This window comes from Falco naumanni, chromosome 3 (genome assembly GCF_017639655.2).
Source record: "Falco naumanni isolate bFalNau1 chromosome 3, bFalNau1.pat, whole genome shotgun sequence".
Classification (NCBI taxonomy): Eukaryota; Metazoa; Chordata; class Aves; order Falconiformes; family Falconidae; genus Falco; species Falco naumanni.
Genome location: NC_054056.1, coordinates 84259900 through 84274179, shown reverse-complemented (window position 1 = coordinate 84274179; position 14280 = coordinate 84259900). Strand labels below are relative to the sequence as shown.

The following is a 14280-nucleotide window of genomic DNA, read 5'->3' as shown; positions in this document are numbered from 1 at the left end:
GGCGGTGGGCTGCGGGGAAAATAGGATGGAAAAAACTTGTGGGTCAAGAAAAAGGCAGTTTAACAAAGCAGTGGAAAAGATCACATGTGTGGAAGCAGGAAGCAAAGGAAAACAAAAGATGTTATTCTCTACTTCTCATCAGCAGGCGATATTCAGCCACTTCCAGGGAAGCATAGCAGTTGCTCTGGAAGACAAATGTTGTAAAAAACAAATGCCCCTCCTTCCTCCTACTTTCTCTTAGCTTTTATATTTGAGCAGACACCATATGGTATGGAATATCCTGTTTGGATGTCAGTTTGGGTCAGCTGTCCTGCCCAAGACCTTGCTCACCCCCAGCCTACTGGTAAGGGGTGGGGAAGGTCAGAGGGACAGACTTGATGCTATGTGAGTGCTGCTCAGCAGTAGCTGAAAGAAACACTGGTGTGTTATCATCACCTTCCTAGCTACCAACACAAAGCACAGCGCTGTGAGGGCTGCTGTGGGGTTCAGCCAGACCCAATACACAGATGAACTACAGAGAAAGTTTCATACCAACTGCAGTGTACAAATTTGTTGTGTAAAACTGTCCCGATTTTGGCTGGGATAATTTTCTTCTTAGTGGCTGGTGCAGTACTGTGGTTTGGATTTGGTGTGAGAGCAATGTTGATAACACACAGATGGGTTTGGCTGTTGCTGGGTGATGTTTATACTCAGTCAAGGACTTTTCACTTTCTGCCAGTGAGAGGGCTGGAGGGGCACAGGACACTGGGAGGGGACACAGCCAGGACAGGTGACCCGAACTGGCCAAAGGGATATCCCATACCATGGGACACCATGATGAGTATATAAACTGGGGCAAGGAGAAGGAGGGGGATATTCAGCATTATGGCGTTTGTCTTCCCGAGTAACCGTTACACGTGGTGGAGCCCGGCTTCCCTGGGGATGGCTGAGCACCTGCCTGCCCATGGGAAGTGGTGAATGAATTCCTTGCTTTGCTTTGCTTGCATGCGTGGCTTTTGCTTTACCTGTTAAACTGTCTTTACCTCAATCCCCAAGTTTTCTCACTTTTACTCTTCCATTGTCTTCCCATCCCACTGTGGGGGCAGTGAGTGAGCAGCTGCCTGGGGCTTGGCTGCTGGCCAGGGTTAAACCTCAACAAAAATGTCAGCCACTTAAATTTCCAAATTGGTGAGACTACAGCTCCTGTTATCAGAGCACATTATTTGATGTAAAACCCCAAACAGGTTTTGTAGCTAACAAAAAAGTAAACATGTCTATGCAGACTTTAACTTTGCAACCTATGTAGACTGCCAAGTTTCAGCTGGTATTTGTTGGCCAAAATCTGTCACACTAAACAAGCATTGCATAACACTTCTCTCTCAACCTCTGATCTGGGCTCCACTCACCTAAATTAGGAGACAGAAGATAAGATCTCAGAGCGACTGTCAGGCATCTGTGACTTTGGAAATGAGACTGAAGGTATATTCTTTTTTTTGCAAGTTGCTGAATTTAGGCAACTTCGTTGAAGACCTACGCAGAACTCTCAAGTGTGATTTCAGGTAAGACCAAAACTGCATTCATCTCTACCATAGAAAGGGGATAGCCAAAAGAAAAAAGCATATTTGTTGAATAAATCCTTTTTTATTCTGAACTCAAACACTTTTTATTCTACAAAAGCATCTGAAATGACATGGCATCTTGTGATGTACAATTATTCACTTTGATTAAAAATAATATCAGGTTCTTTATGACTATCAGTATTGCTCAACAGCTAAGTGGCAGAGTTCAGAAGTTTTTGGCTTACTGATCTGTTTGACTCGAAGCTCCACCAGAGATAATACATGCATATCATAAATAATTCTTCTGTTTTCTAACAGATTTTCATATCCCACAATTATCTTCTACTTTGTGAAACTGTAGAACTTTACTTCTACCTAATGGGTCGTTTTCTTCAGGGCAAGAGGCAAATGACCAATTAGATTTAAAAAAATTATATCTGCATGCTTCTTTTTCCATGTCAAAGGAATGATCAGGAGAACATTTAGCAGCAGTAGTTCAGAGTGTAAAGGCTGTTGAAAGGCTGTTTTGACAGCAAGTCAAAGCTGTCCCATATCTTGTGGAGGAGATAGAGGAACAGGATCTCTATGATAAGCTTGAAGAAGGGGCTGAGCAGGTAGGTCCACCACAGCCTGCCATGCTTCTTGCCCACGTTGCTGTAGAGCCTGGGGCAATTCTCCCCATTCTTCTCCCGGTCCTCCCGGTAGGCCACATGCATGATGACCAAAAGGGAAGGGCAAGTGACAAAGATGAGCTGCAGGGCCCAGAGTCGGATGTGGGAGATGGGGAAAAATTGGTTGTAGCAGACATTGGTGCAGCCTGGCTGCCATGTGTTGCAGTCAAAGTCCTTCTGCTCATCTCCCCACATGCGCTCAGCTGCCACCACATAGACCAGCACATGGAAGACGAAGACCACAGAGAGCCAGATGCGGCCAAAGGCTGTGGAGTATTTGTTGACCCCACTGAGCAGCGCCTGCAGCATTTTCCAGTCCATGGTAGCTGGTGGAGACCAGAGTCACCCAACCTGGAGAAACAGCAGCAGAAGCCATGGGTGAAGAGCAGTGGGAGATGGCCATGGGGCAGCTCATCTCTTGCTGCACTTAATCTCATTGACCTCCTGGACTGTCTCCCCAGCCATGTGCCACTTATTTGGGATGGAGGGACCATCTCACTTGCAGACAGTAAAGCCCATCCTCACACTCTCCTGTTGACAGAGGTGACTCAACCTCTCTGCACTTCCTTCTGGTGGAGCCTTTGCCATAAAGGATGAGCCACCTGGCTCTGCTCAGCTGCAGCACTGGACCAGCACAGCTCCCGGGTCGCAATGCCCAGGCTCATCCTCTTCCCTCCCCAGGGTTTTGTGTGGCTCAGCCACACTCCCCTGCACCAGCACGTTTTGGGGGTGGATGGGAACCTTTACCAGTAGGAACACCCCAGGGGATCTCAGGCATGGTCCCAGCCTTCCCTGAGCTGCAGTTTCTACATGGGTAAAATGGGCTAAACCAGCCGCCATGCTTCACTAACGCCAGGAGCTGAAGGAGAAGCGGCTGCTGCAGAGCTGGATGCTGGGGCATGGCAGGGATGGGTTTTCTTTCTCGCAGGTGATGCCTGAGGCAGCCCAAGTGTGGGTGAAAGCGGGGCTGCTGAAAGGGAGAGTCTGTACATGCTGCCAGCACCTCACCCTAGCTGGCACCCCGCTCCTGGCAGCGCTGCCGGCAGCCCCAAGGGCTTGTGCTGGCCAAAGCGGCTCTGCAGCTCGGCGTGGGGCTGCCCCAGTGCAAGTAGGGTGGCACGCTACGCCAGACCCAGAGCTTTACTGCCGCCTGGGTTTGCAAACCCGGGTGACTGTTAGCCGGAGGTGAGTTGGCCGCTGTTGACTCTGTGCTGCTAAGGTGTCTCCCCTGACGGAGGGCTTCACGGAACGGCAGGCTGGGTCCGTCCCTGCTTTTAAGGTGTTGCTTTGAGCAATGCACACCACCACTGATACGAGCATGGTGGGCTGTGCGGCGTAGGGGTGAAGACCAGAGTGAAGCATCACACGATCCTGTGGTAAGCAGGGAGGGCCAGGCTCTTGAAGGACAGAGCCAAGCACGAGCAATGATCAGAGGAGACTTTCTGCAACTCCTTTGCCTTTGCAAGAATTAACCTGGTTTTGCAAGGAACTGCCAAGTTCTGCGGGTCTGCCTGCTGGTGAGGACACACTGCAGGGCAGCTCCTTGCTTGCCACGGGATTGGTCTGGCTGTGCCTGCAGAGCTTCTGGGGGTCCACAGCGCTGGGCTGCTGGGTGTCCTCAGTGATGGGCTGTTGGGGGTCCGCAGCACTTGGGCTGCTGGGGGTCTGCAGCAATGGGCTTCTGGGGGTCTGCAGTGCTGGGCTGCTTGCGGCTCTGGCAGGAGGAATGTGCTGAAGCCCCGCAGGAGCCCCAGCTGGCCCAGCAGGTTGGGGCCGGGGCCAGGGAGGCAGCACAGCAGCTGGTTCCAGTGGGACCACATCCCAGATATCACCAGCCCCAACATTTCATTTCTGTGTTTTCTAAAAGAGGTGCTTTGTGTAAGAAAAATGTGGGTTTTTTCCCAACAAATGCTTTGGTTTTGGCTGATGAAATGCCTGCCTGGGGCGTACAGGACAACCCAGGAGCCAACAGGTAGCTCCAGTTCCAGGCCAGATCAAAAGCTTCCTTCAACCCCAAGCGCTAATTCCTTCCTTTCCAGCTACTCAGGTCAATCAGCACCATGCACTTGCATCCCCCCGCAGGAGCTGCTGCCCAGTGCCCCCCGAGACGTACCTGGAGGCGGCTCAGGCTCCTTCCCCACCCAGGGCATGGCTGAGGGCACAATGGCACACAGATGATCCGAGTCCTCTCCTCTGAGGAGAGCCGTGTGACGTGGCGAGATGTCCTGGGGCTGTGGGGAAGGATCAGAGCCTGGAGCACTGCCTGGAGCCCATGGGGCTGCCTGGGAGCCCATCCCTGGCCAGGGCCACCCCACAGAAAGCCCCAAACCCACTGCCATGCTCCCACGCTGCTGGCCTGGGGTCGCACCAAGAAGCACAGCTGAGCCGAGCTGGGGTCTTGTGCCAGCACGTGCCAAGTGCCAGGGCAGCACCTCTGCCCGTGCTCACACACCTTCGCTCACTGCCCCATCCAAAACCAGACCCTCCTCCCCTGCAAACCCCGGCAGTGAGCCAGGGTGGGGAGCAGTTGCAGCGCTCCCACCCAGCCCTTCGCTTTAAAATGGGGAGAGGGGAGCTGCTGCTTTTCCCTTCCTCAGGCAAAAGCTTGCACCGATGGCTGGTGCCTGGAGCCCTTGCACGCCCCAAGGGCCCGTGTCCCCTCACCAACCTGCCAAATCACCCATGCCCCCAGCCCCGGTGCCCTGCTGGTGATGCCACCCAGCACCCACCTGCCTCCCAGTGCCGGCTCCAGCCATGGACCCCTGGTGGGGTGGGAAGGGGACATGAGCTCTGTGTTGAGCCCATGCCAGGCTACGGTGTACGGCACCGTGGGAGCCCTGCAGCCCGGCTGGCACTGGCTGGCAGCCAGGCGGAGCAGGGGCAACACTCCAGGTGTGCTCCGCTCTGCCTGCAGTGCCGGTTTGCCTCCCGCAAAGCCCAGCACCCTCGCCAGCCCCCAGCATGCCAGCCTGCTGCATCACCACCGGGTCCTGCCCCGCGTGGGTGCAGGGTGCTGGGCACAAAAGCGCCCAGCTCCTGCCTGGGGTAAACACAGCAGAGCAGGGCTGTGCGCTTTCTCGGGGAGGGCTCAGCCTCTCTTGGTCCCCAGGGAGGGTGGTGGGACAGAGGAGCAGGGCCTGGGATGGTCATTCCTGCTCCTTGGGATGTCATGCTGTGCCATCCCCCTCCATTACCCCCCGGGGTGCACAGCCCCATGGGCCAGGGACCCCAGCACATCCTGTGGGGTCCTGACATAGCACTGCACGGTGTCGGGGTCCCCACCTTTGGCCACCGTAGGCACAGGTGCCCCAGCCAGTGCACAGCTCTCACCTGCACCCAGTTAGCACTGTGGGGTCTGTCCCCCCACAACCTGCAGGTCCCCAACAGCCCTGTGAGCACCCTGCACCACTGCCCAGCACGCTGGAGGTACCTGCCCAGCCAGTAAAGGGTCAGAGAGAGGTGGCCGGATCCAGACAGATCTCCGAGTAGGGAAGCTCTTCCCAGCTGTGTCTCTGCAGCTCTCCTGTGTACCCAGGTTTTTGTCCGCAGCGCTGAGTGTGTGTGTGTGGGGAGCGGAAAGGTAGTTTGTTCTGTTCCCAGTAACTGGGTGAGTCTAGCAAACAGCTCCTGTAGAGGTTCTTGTCTGCGTACATGCACACACATGCTTGGGTTGAACAATAAAGGCGGGTCAAATCCTGCAACGAGATCAGTGGAGCCGGATTCCTCTGCAAGCAGCAGCAGCGGCTCCTGCCAGGTGATGCTCTGTCCCCCACATGGGTGGCACTGCAAACCCAGCAGAAACCCCAGGCAAGACCAGGGCAGACGGGGCTCACATCAACTGTTGCTAAGAATCACAAATGACGCAATTATAACACACTTTTAAAAATTATTTTGCCTTAGTAATAGTTTTGCAACAGCTTATCGGTGTCCCCAACCTACAACAACACGCAGCCACCGCCCTGCCAGCGTCGGGGCGTCCCGAGTGTGACCTTTCCCAAAGAATGGCAGGGTCCCCACCCAGCAGGACCCTGCCCTGCTCCAGTCGCATCCTCATAGGACCTGGGATGTGTCCCTAAGAGGGATGTCCCTCTCCCCAGGGTGGCTCCCAGGAGGCTGGGTCATCCCCCCCGCCACCTGGGCAGTGAGGTGCCCTGCTCAGCCTCCCCATGTGGAGCAGCCCCACTTTGATGTGGCCCGGGCTGTCCGAAGGCTTTCCTAGCATCACACCACTGTTTTCCCAGCTGCTCCCTGGCCTGTGGAGCCCCACGCGGCATCTCGCTGGGGTCACCCCTCCCACAGGGACATGTTTGAGGAGCCCCACCGGGTTCCTGATGCTCTGAGAGGTTTGTTCCCTGCACTCGGGCCACTCAAGGAGCCACTCACCCAGTGGCTTTTTGGCTCCAGGAGGTCAAATAAAGCATGTGGGAGTTTGTCAGACTGGAGACACTGAGGCCACAGGAGTGGAGCCCACGAGACCCAAAGCAAACCCTGGTGGGAGCCTAGGGGTGTGGAGCGGGATGAGCCCAAGGAGGGGTCCTTCACTCCGGACTGAGCAAAGCTGTGGAGCAGCTGGGAGCTCCCCCTCACCCAGGAACTGGTCCTATCAGCAGGATCAGGAATTTGAGCTATGTTGTTGCAGAGAGCCAGAGCTCTGCCAGGAATCTGGGGGCTGTGGCCTTCAAGATGACAAACCCAGGAGAGAGGGAAGATGGCAAGTCTGATTTCTTGAGACCACCGGTGGGTCTGGTTTCTTGAGAAGGCAGCAGCTCCCTGCCCCACGGTAAAACCCGGCAAGGGGCAGGTGAAGAGTGGGGTCAGATCCCCCCAGCAGCCTCTCCCCTGCAATTTTAGAATTTCAGGAGAGGCAACAAAGTTCAGAGAGGCAGAAGATTTCCCCTAAGGCAGTTAGGTGGGGAATGGAAACACCCCCATATTTTGCAGTGCTGAGCTGGGTATTTGGGTGTCCCAGCAAAGGACAAATCCCTGTGCCCCCTCCACCATCCCTCTGATCCGGCACAGGGACAGGGACAAGGCACCAGGGTGCTTTGGTAGCTTTCACCACTGGGGACACCTTGGAGGAGCTTTGGATGTGTGCCTGGAGTATGTCACCCTGCTCCGACTCGGTGGGGTGATGGGTGAAAGGCTTCTTCAGTGCCAGACGTGAACACTAAAAACACCCAGCGACTTCCAGTGCCCCGACTTTGGGTCCTCCATAAAGGAAAAATCCAAGCAGAGGAGCAGGCGGCTGCCAAACCAGCAGGAAAACTTCAAAGTCTCTTTAAAAGCATCTTAAATGGGGCATCGCAAGAGACAGCACTCAGCCACCCACCAGGGTTGGGACCCAGCCCTGACTTTTATCTCCAGCTCCCTGTCTGCCAGCAGCATCCCAGCCATCCCGCTCCAGGGCCATGTCCAAGGGGACAAGGCCTCCCCCACAAGTGCTGGGGCACAGGAGTCACGGGAGCCTGGGAGCTGGCAGCTGCTCGCACCGGCATGCTGGACGTAAATCAGAGAATTTCTCTTCAATTCCCAGCAGAGGCGGTTTTCAGGCAGGGAAGAAAGAAGCTTCCTCTGGGAAGGGCAAGCTACCCGGACCCACGCCGCTGCACACATGAGCCCCTCCACATCGCTGGCTGGGCTGCAGTTAGTGATGCTTTTGTTTTAAATCCCCACTCCCCAAAATTCAGGGGGGCCTTCTGGGCACCCCACAAGCAAATACAACCCCCTGTATGATGATGCAAAGTCTGAACAATATTTAGCTTTTATGGTGACATTCCCCAGTTGATTTGTTTTACCTCCAGCACCAATCCCGCCTCTCAACCCAGCGCTCTGCATTCCAGGAGGTGGCACAGCCCCCAGCCCCTGGCTTCTGCAGCACCAGCCGGGGCAACCTCAGGTCCCCTTGGTGGGGAGCACAGAAACACATCAGAGAGCAGCAGCCAAACGCTCCCATTTGTCCGGCCAGCCACCACTGATCCCAAGCCTGGATGGTGCAAGACGTCCGGAGCTTTGCGGAGCGGCTGCAACGCTTGCTTCGAGCGAGATAAAGCAGAGCAACAACAAACAGCATCAACAAACTGGATCGTCGGGTCTCTCGCAACGGGCAGCAGCTCCGGCTGCTGCTTTGATGTTGGGAAGCAGGGCAGGCGGGTAGGGTGGTTGTTCTGGGTCTCATTCCTGCCACGATTAGGGCTTGCAGCTGGGGAACACCTTGTGATTTTGTTAATCGAGGACAGCCTTGATCAAGAGCTGCCAACCTTGGTTGAAAACAAACAGCCCAGCACTAGGTCTTTAAATCAGAGGCAATGGCTAGCACACAAAGAACAACTTGTATCCTCTGGCATTAAAGGCTTTGGTAAAGAAAATTTTCAGGTGAATGATGCAGCAAGCAGAGCAACGAGAGTGGGCAGAGGGAAGGCAGAGATCACAGCTTCACTTAAAAAGGGATGGAAGAAATCCACCCATATTTCACCACCTGCCTCTCTTACCCCAGAGATCTCCAAACTCACTGGTGCCAGTGCAAGGAGCTGCTGTGTGCCCAGAGGTTCCCAGGCCGGTGGCAAGGATCACCCCAGGGCTCCTCCACCATCCCCACCCTCGTGGGTGGCCAGTCTGGTCCCTGCCCTCCCATCCGGCCACACTGCAGCCCTGCTTTCCCACAGCATCCCCACGGCTGTAGCGGTCCCTCTGCCTCCCTCTTCAGTGCATCCAGGCTGGCCCCTTGCTCCAGGGTGGGCTGTGGGAAGGGGGTCAGCTTTGCCTAATAGGGGTCTCAGGTGGGAGCTGGTGCATTGGGTCAGGCATGCTGCAAGTGGTAGCTGCAATGACCAGCCACCGAGAACGGCCCCGGCCCAAAAGGACACGGTGACAGCATAACCCCGCCCCATGCCGCTTCCTTTGCAGCAGAGACAGTAGGGGCTGGGGCTGCAATGCTCATGGAAAAAATAATAATCGCACCCTCTAAATAAAGCGAAATCAGTAACAGATCAAGCTGCATGTTCAATGTTAATGTTACTTATGAGTGCATTTGCCATGAAATTATTGTTAATTATTCATCCCAGCTAATGCTCCATTACTGTTGATGGCCTTAGAAACTGCAGTACCGCCTGAGTCATGGCAGAGCGCGACATATTACAGCAATAAACGAGATCATATTCTGCCATTTAATGTTATTGTTTAATCAATGGTTAGGGTGTTTTTCCTCTCCTTTATTCGGCTGTTTTGCTCGGGTGTTTTCTCTGGCCAGGCAGGAAGAGCCAGCAGCCCACAACGGGCTCTGCCTGCCCAGCTGGATCCTCACCCCGGCACTTTGCCGTGGTGGCTGCCACACCAAGCACATGCTCTTGTCCCCACTCCGCTAATGAATGTCATTAATGACGAACCTATCAGTCTGAAATGGCCCTCCGTGGTCTGGCTTACGCATGGTGAGGCATAGGGAGAGAGGTTCCCCAGGGGGGTGGAGGGTGCCTGTCCTGGCTGGGCCCTTTCCCCCACCACCTCCACCACCTCTGAGCTGGTTTGAAAACTTGTGACATGTTTAAATTGCTCCAGCCTGTCCCTGGCAGCCCACGGCCGCAAAGGGCTGTGCCACCTGTGGGTCCCTGGGGATGTTGACACCTTTGGGTGTGCCTGCCCATGCCCAGCAGCCCATCTTAAATCAAGAATGTATTTTTTTTAAAGCCTGGGATTACAGGAAGATAATTAAGGTGTCCTCCTTGCTCGCTTGCATCCAGTACTTGGATGAGCAAGAGTTTTGCCGTTGGCTTGCTGGGTGCAAGGACCAGTGCTTCCCCAGGCAGCGCAGCCCTTGTACCACTCCACACACCCCAAAAACCACCTGCCTAGCCTTGGTGATCCCCCTCTCTGGCCAAAGCCATTGTTCATGTCCAGTTCCAGGGGCTGCTCCAATTTTTGGTGGCTTTTCTCCAGCAGACCTAAGCCTGCAGCCGGTGGTTTGTCACCATGGCTGGTCCAAACCCAGCCTGGAGCAGCTGGTGGGAATGATGCCTTCCCAGGGGTGATGCAGCCCTTTCTCCCCTCTTGACAGCGCTGTGCCGGAGGAGCAGGAGAACAACCGCTTTGGCCATCGCTTCTGAGGTACAGAAATTTTTATTCACTGCAAGGATACCCCCAGGACCAGCTAAGCCAGCCTGGCCGGGAAGGGCTCGACCTCTGGGCACCGCTGCCAGTTCACAGCCACCACAGAGCTGCTTGTGGGCTCTCAGGGACTACACGTGTCCTACAGCACCCAGATTCACCCCTAATTCAGCAGAACGATGTAACATGCCTTCCTCAGAATGGGACAGGCAGAAAGCCCTGGGGCACAGCCTGACTCCAAGGTGCTGCCACCCCCAGCACTCCTGCGCCAGGGGATGGAGGAGGAGGAAGATGAGGGGGGCAAAGGTGCAGGGCAGGTAAGTGACTCCTGCTTTCCCCTGGGCAGCTCTAGGAAAGAGACTCCTCCTCAGGCAGCGTGCCAGGGATGGAGGCTGTGGGGGGGATGGAGGCTGTGGGGGGCTTGTAGTCCACCCCATGGAAAACCTGCCCCTCCATGCCTGCAGGTTCGGTGCAGGAGAGCGGGCAGTCCTGGCTGTGCTGCCAGCTCTCCATGCTGCTGGCTCGCAAGCACTCGCGGCACCGCTTGCCTATCAGGTAGGTGGCCTCGATGATGCTCAGTACGACGCAGATGCAGGTGGTGACCACCATGAAAAGGGTGAAGATGTTCTTCTCAGTGGGCCGGGAGATGAAGCAGTCTACCACATTGGGGCAGGGGGGCAGCTCACACTTCACCACCCGGGGCAGGGTGTAGTTCCTGTAGAAGCGGTAGAAGATGTAGAGGAAGACCACATCCACACTGGCCTTGAAGACCAGGCTGAACAGGTAGGTCCACCACAGTCCTCCCTGCTTCTTGCCAGGGTTGGAGTAGATGCGGCGGCAGTTGTCCCCGCTGGCGGCAAGGTGCCTCTGTTCCTTGGCTTCCCGGTAGGCCACATGCATGATGACCAGGAGGGATGGACAGGTCACTAGGATGAGCTGCAGGGCCCAGAGGCGGATGTGGGAGACGGGGAAGAAGTGGTCGAAGCAGACGTTGGTGCAGCCTGGCTGCTGTGTGTTGCAGTCAAAGTCCTTGTGGTCATCACTCCAGACCCGCTCAGCCGCCACCACGTAGACCAGCAGGCGGAAGATGAAAACGAGGGAGAGCCAGATGCGGCCGAAGGCTGTGGAGTACTTGTTGACCCCGCTGAGGAGCCCTTCGAACACCTCCCAGTTCATGATCCCCTGATGCCCTTAGCTAGTCTGCGAGGAGAGAGAAGACACAGTGACACCAAAGAAGCAGCGAGAGGTCCCCATCAGAGCACCTGTGTGCCCCCCAGCACTGAGCCATGCTGCCCCGGTGGCCCTGCAGACAGTCTCTGGTCTTTGCTAGCATGTGGGGACATGCACTGACATGTGTCCAGCACAGGCTTGGTCCGGGTGATGTGTCCCTGGCAGAGCACCGTCCCCCATGGCTGGGTTATGGGGACCCAGAAAAATGTGCCCGTTCTGCTCCCGCAAAAGCATCCTTCAGCCACCACCAGCTATGCTCCACGGCTGAGCCCTCTTCCATCCTGCACCGCCCGCCTCATCTCTCACCTCGTTGCCCAGGTATTTGTTATTAATTTTCCTTACGTTGCCAGGCCTGGGCCGGGAAGACAGCAAATAGGAGCAGCCGGGGCATGACTCACCCAGCAGCTCCGTGGCTCTACCACCACCACGTCCTCTCCCATCACTGGAATCTGCTGCCACCCGGGCAGCATGGGAAGAGCCCTGCACCGACCTGCACCGTGCCCGTGCACTGGGGGAGGCCACGGTAGGCATAGCACAGCGTGGTGCAGCATGGCACAGGATGGCACAGCACGGCACGGCATGGCACAGCGTGGCGCAGCAAGGAAGTGCACACTGGGGAGCAGAGGCAGTGGGCACGCTGGCAGGGCTGCACCGCCCGGGGCAAGGCTGAGGTGCTGGCCCAGGGCTGGGTGGCTGCAATATTCTCCTCAGTCCCTACCAGCCCCAGGACCCTGAGCAGCTGATTTGGCCCTGGATTGCATCGTGCTGGATAAACGCACCCCATGCGGTGTGGGGCTGCAGCCGAGTGGGACTCCCGGGGCTGTATTTGGCACCGACTCTCTTAAACATTTTACCTGTCAGCAAAACAACAAGCTTCCCCCTCGCTGACAGAGCTCGCAGGATTGGATGCATCCCACAGCTCTGCACAGCCCGGCCCATGCAGCGTGCCTGGGGGCAGGGCTGGGGCGGCCACACGTGGTGGTCCCCCGGCACCTAGGCGGGTTGGTCCCCAGGGACACAAGCAAAGCCCAGGTCTCTCCTTCCCTGTGCACACTGCACCCATCACCCTGGCGTTGGGTCGGGGCCTGCAGTGTGCACCCTGCAGTGAGTGCACCTTCCCCAGCCCCCGCCCCACCTTACCAGGGCAGGGGGTGCAGCAGAGGAATGTTTTCACGCTGCTTACCTGCCGGGCGTCCCTGTGCCAAGGCCGGTGGTGCTGCCGGTCGGTGCTTGGCCACGGCAGGATTGCATCTCCCGGTGTGACAGGTGCCAGCACTGCGTGAGTCACCCCTGGGCTCCTGGGAGCCAGGAGAAGATTCCCAGGAGGAAGGGACGAGGTTCGAGTCAGAACCCCACGTGTCCCCGTGGGCTGCCAGATTTCCTGGGGCGAAGGGCTGCTCCACCGCGTGCGGGGGCCCGATTCCGCTGCTGTGCTGGGAAGGGCTGCATCTGACACCCCCCCCACCACCACCACCCTGCCTGAGGCACCGGGAGCCGCTCAGACCAGTACCTCCCTTTATAATCCCTTTTTACTCAAACTTTGCACCATGGCCATAAGTTAAGAGCTTTTTTCCCCTCCCCACCTTCTGATGAGTGGGCAGCAGTTGGTTATTTCACCAGAAATGAATTAACCACTTTCCCTGTGCTCCCCTCACCTGCAAGCCAGTACAAGCTTCTTCCCCATCACCCCCTCCCTGTCACCAGAGCCCAGGAGCCCTCCCAAGATGAGCCCCCAGCTCAGAGAACCCCCTTTTTGGGCCTGACCACTGGCTCACAGCTCTGGGGCACAGCAGGGTGCACAGAGCAGGGTGGCAGGGGTGGGGGGTCAGATGAGTGGGGGTCCATGGAGCGGGTGTTGCTGTGTGGTGTGCAAGTGCTCAGGTACAGCTGGAGTCATTTGAGGAGCAAACACGTTTCATTTGCAATTCTGCTGTTTTGTTTTGTTTTGGTTTGTTTGTTTGTTTTTAAATGTAGAGAAACAAATCAAAACAGCTGTAAAGTAAATTACCACTGTTTGTGGATGGCTTCAGGGAAGAGTTCTGCAGTTTGAAATCAAATAAGACCATTTTCATTTTTTTTGACATGCCTGTGTGGTGGCTGTGCTGGGAAAGGTGCTCCGGGGGGCTGCATCCCACCCCAGGCAGGTGGGGAGGGCACAGAGCAGCACCCATCCCACCAGCACCCAGCAGTGGTGGGGGGGACGTTCTGCATCAGGCACCCCCAAGCTTGCAGGTGTCTGAAGGGGGTCTCGTGGTGTGCTGCTTTCTGGGTCAAAATCCCCTCTTTAGGGGAGCTGCCAGGTGTGGTGGGTAGTTGATGCTGGTGTTGGGCTCCAGGCAGAGCACCCGACGGCCCTCCTGGGAGGGTGGGCACGGCCATCGTGGACCTCCCCTTGACCCCCTGCCCTGCTTTGATGGTAGGATGAGAAGGTGAGTGGCCACGCAGCTTTCCTCCACGTCCTGCTGGTCAGGACTGTCCGGCCAAGGTGAAGCGGAGATCAACCCCCATCTGCCTGGCAAATACCTGGCTGATGCACAAAACAAATAAACAGAGAGAAAACCAGGGAGAGAGGTGAAGCAAGAGGCAGGAGCTACTGTCGCCTCTCCCGAGCAGCAGGCAGGGCTGCCAGCGAGCTCCCACAGCTGGAGCTGCCATACCACCGCTGGCATCTGCTGGAAATTCCAGTTTCCCAGAAGCAGAAAATGGGGGTGCCGAGGGCTCACCCTCCACCAGCCCAAACCAGC

The 14280-nt window shown here is 56.4% G+C and overlaps 2 protein-coding genes across 2 annotated transcripts; both read right to left on the bottom strand.

The window, feature by feature from the left end:
- Window positions 1–2020: 2020 nt before the first annotated feature.
- Window positions 2021–2530, bottom strand: LOC121084769 (gap junction beta-3 protein-like). Its single transcript, XM_040586678.1, has one exon. It carries the CDS (start codon window positions 2528–2530, stop codon window positions 2021–2023), a length of 510 nt encoding a protein of 169 aa, XP_040442612.1.
- An 8124-nt stretch (window positions 2531–10654) lies between these two features.
- On the bottom strand, window positions 10655–11482 carry LOC121085162 (gap junction beta-5 protein-like). The gene has a single exon (XM_040587502.1). It carries the CDS (start codon window positions 11480–11482, stop codon window positions 10655–10657), a length of 828 nt encoding a protein of 275 aa, XP_040443436.1.
- Between the last annotated feature and the right edge of the window lie 2798 nt (window positions 11483–14280).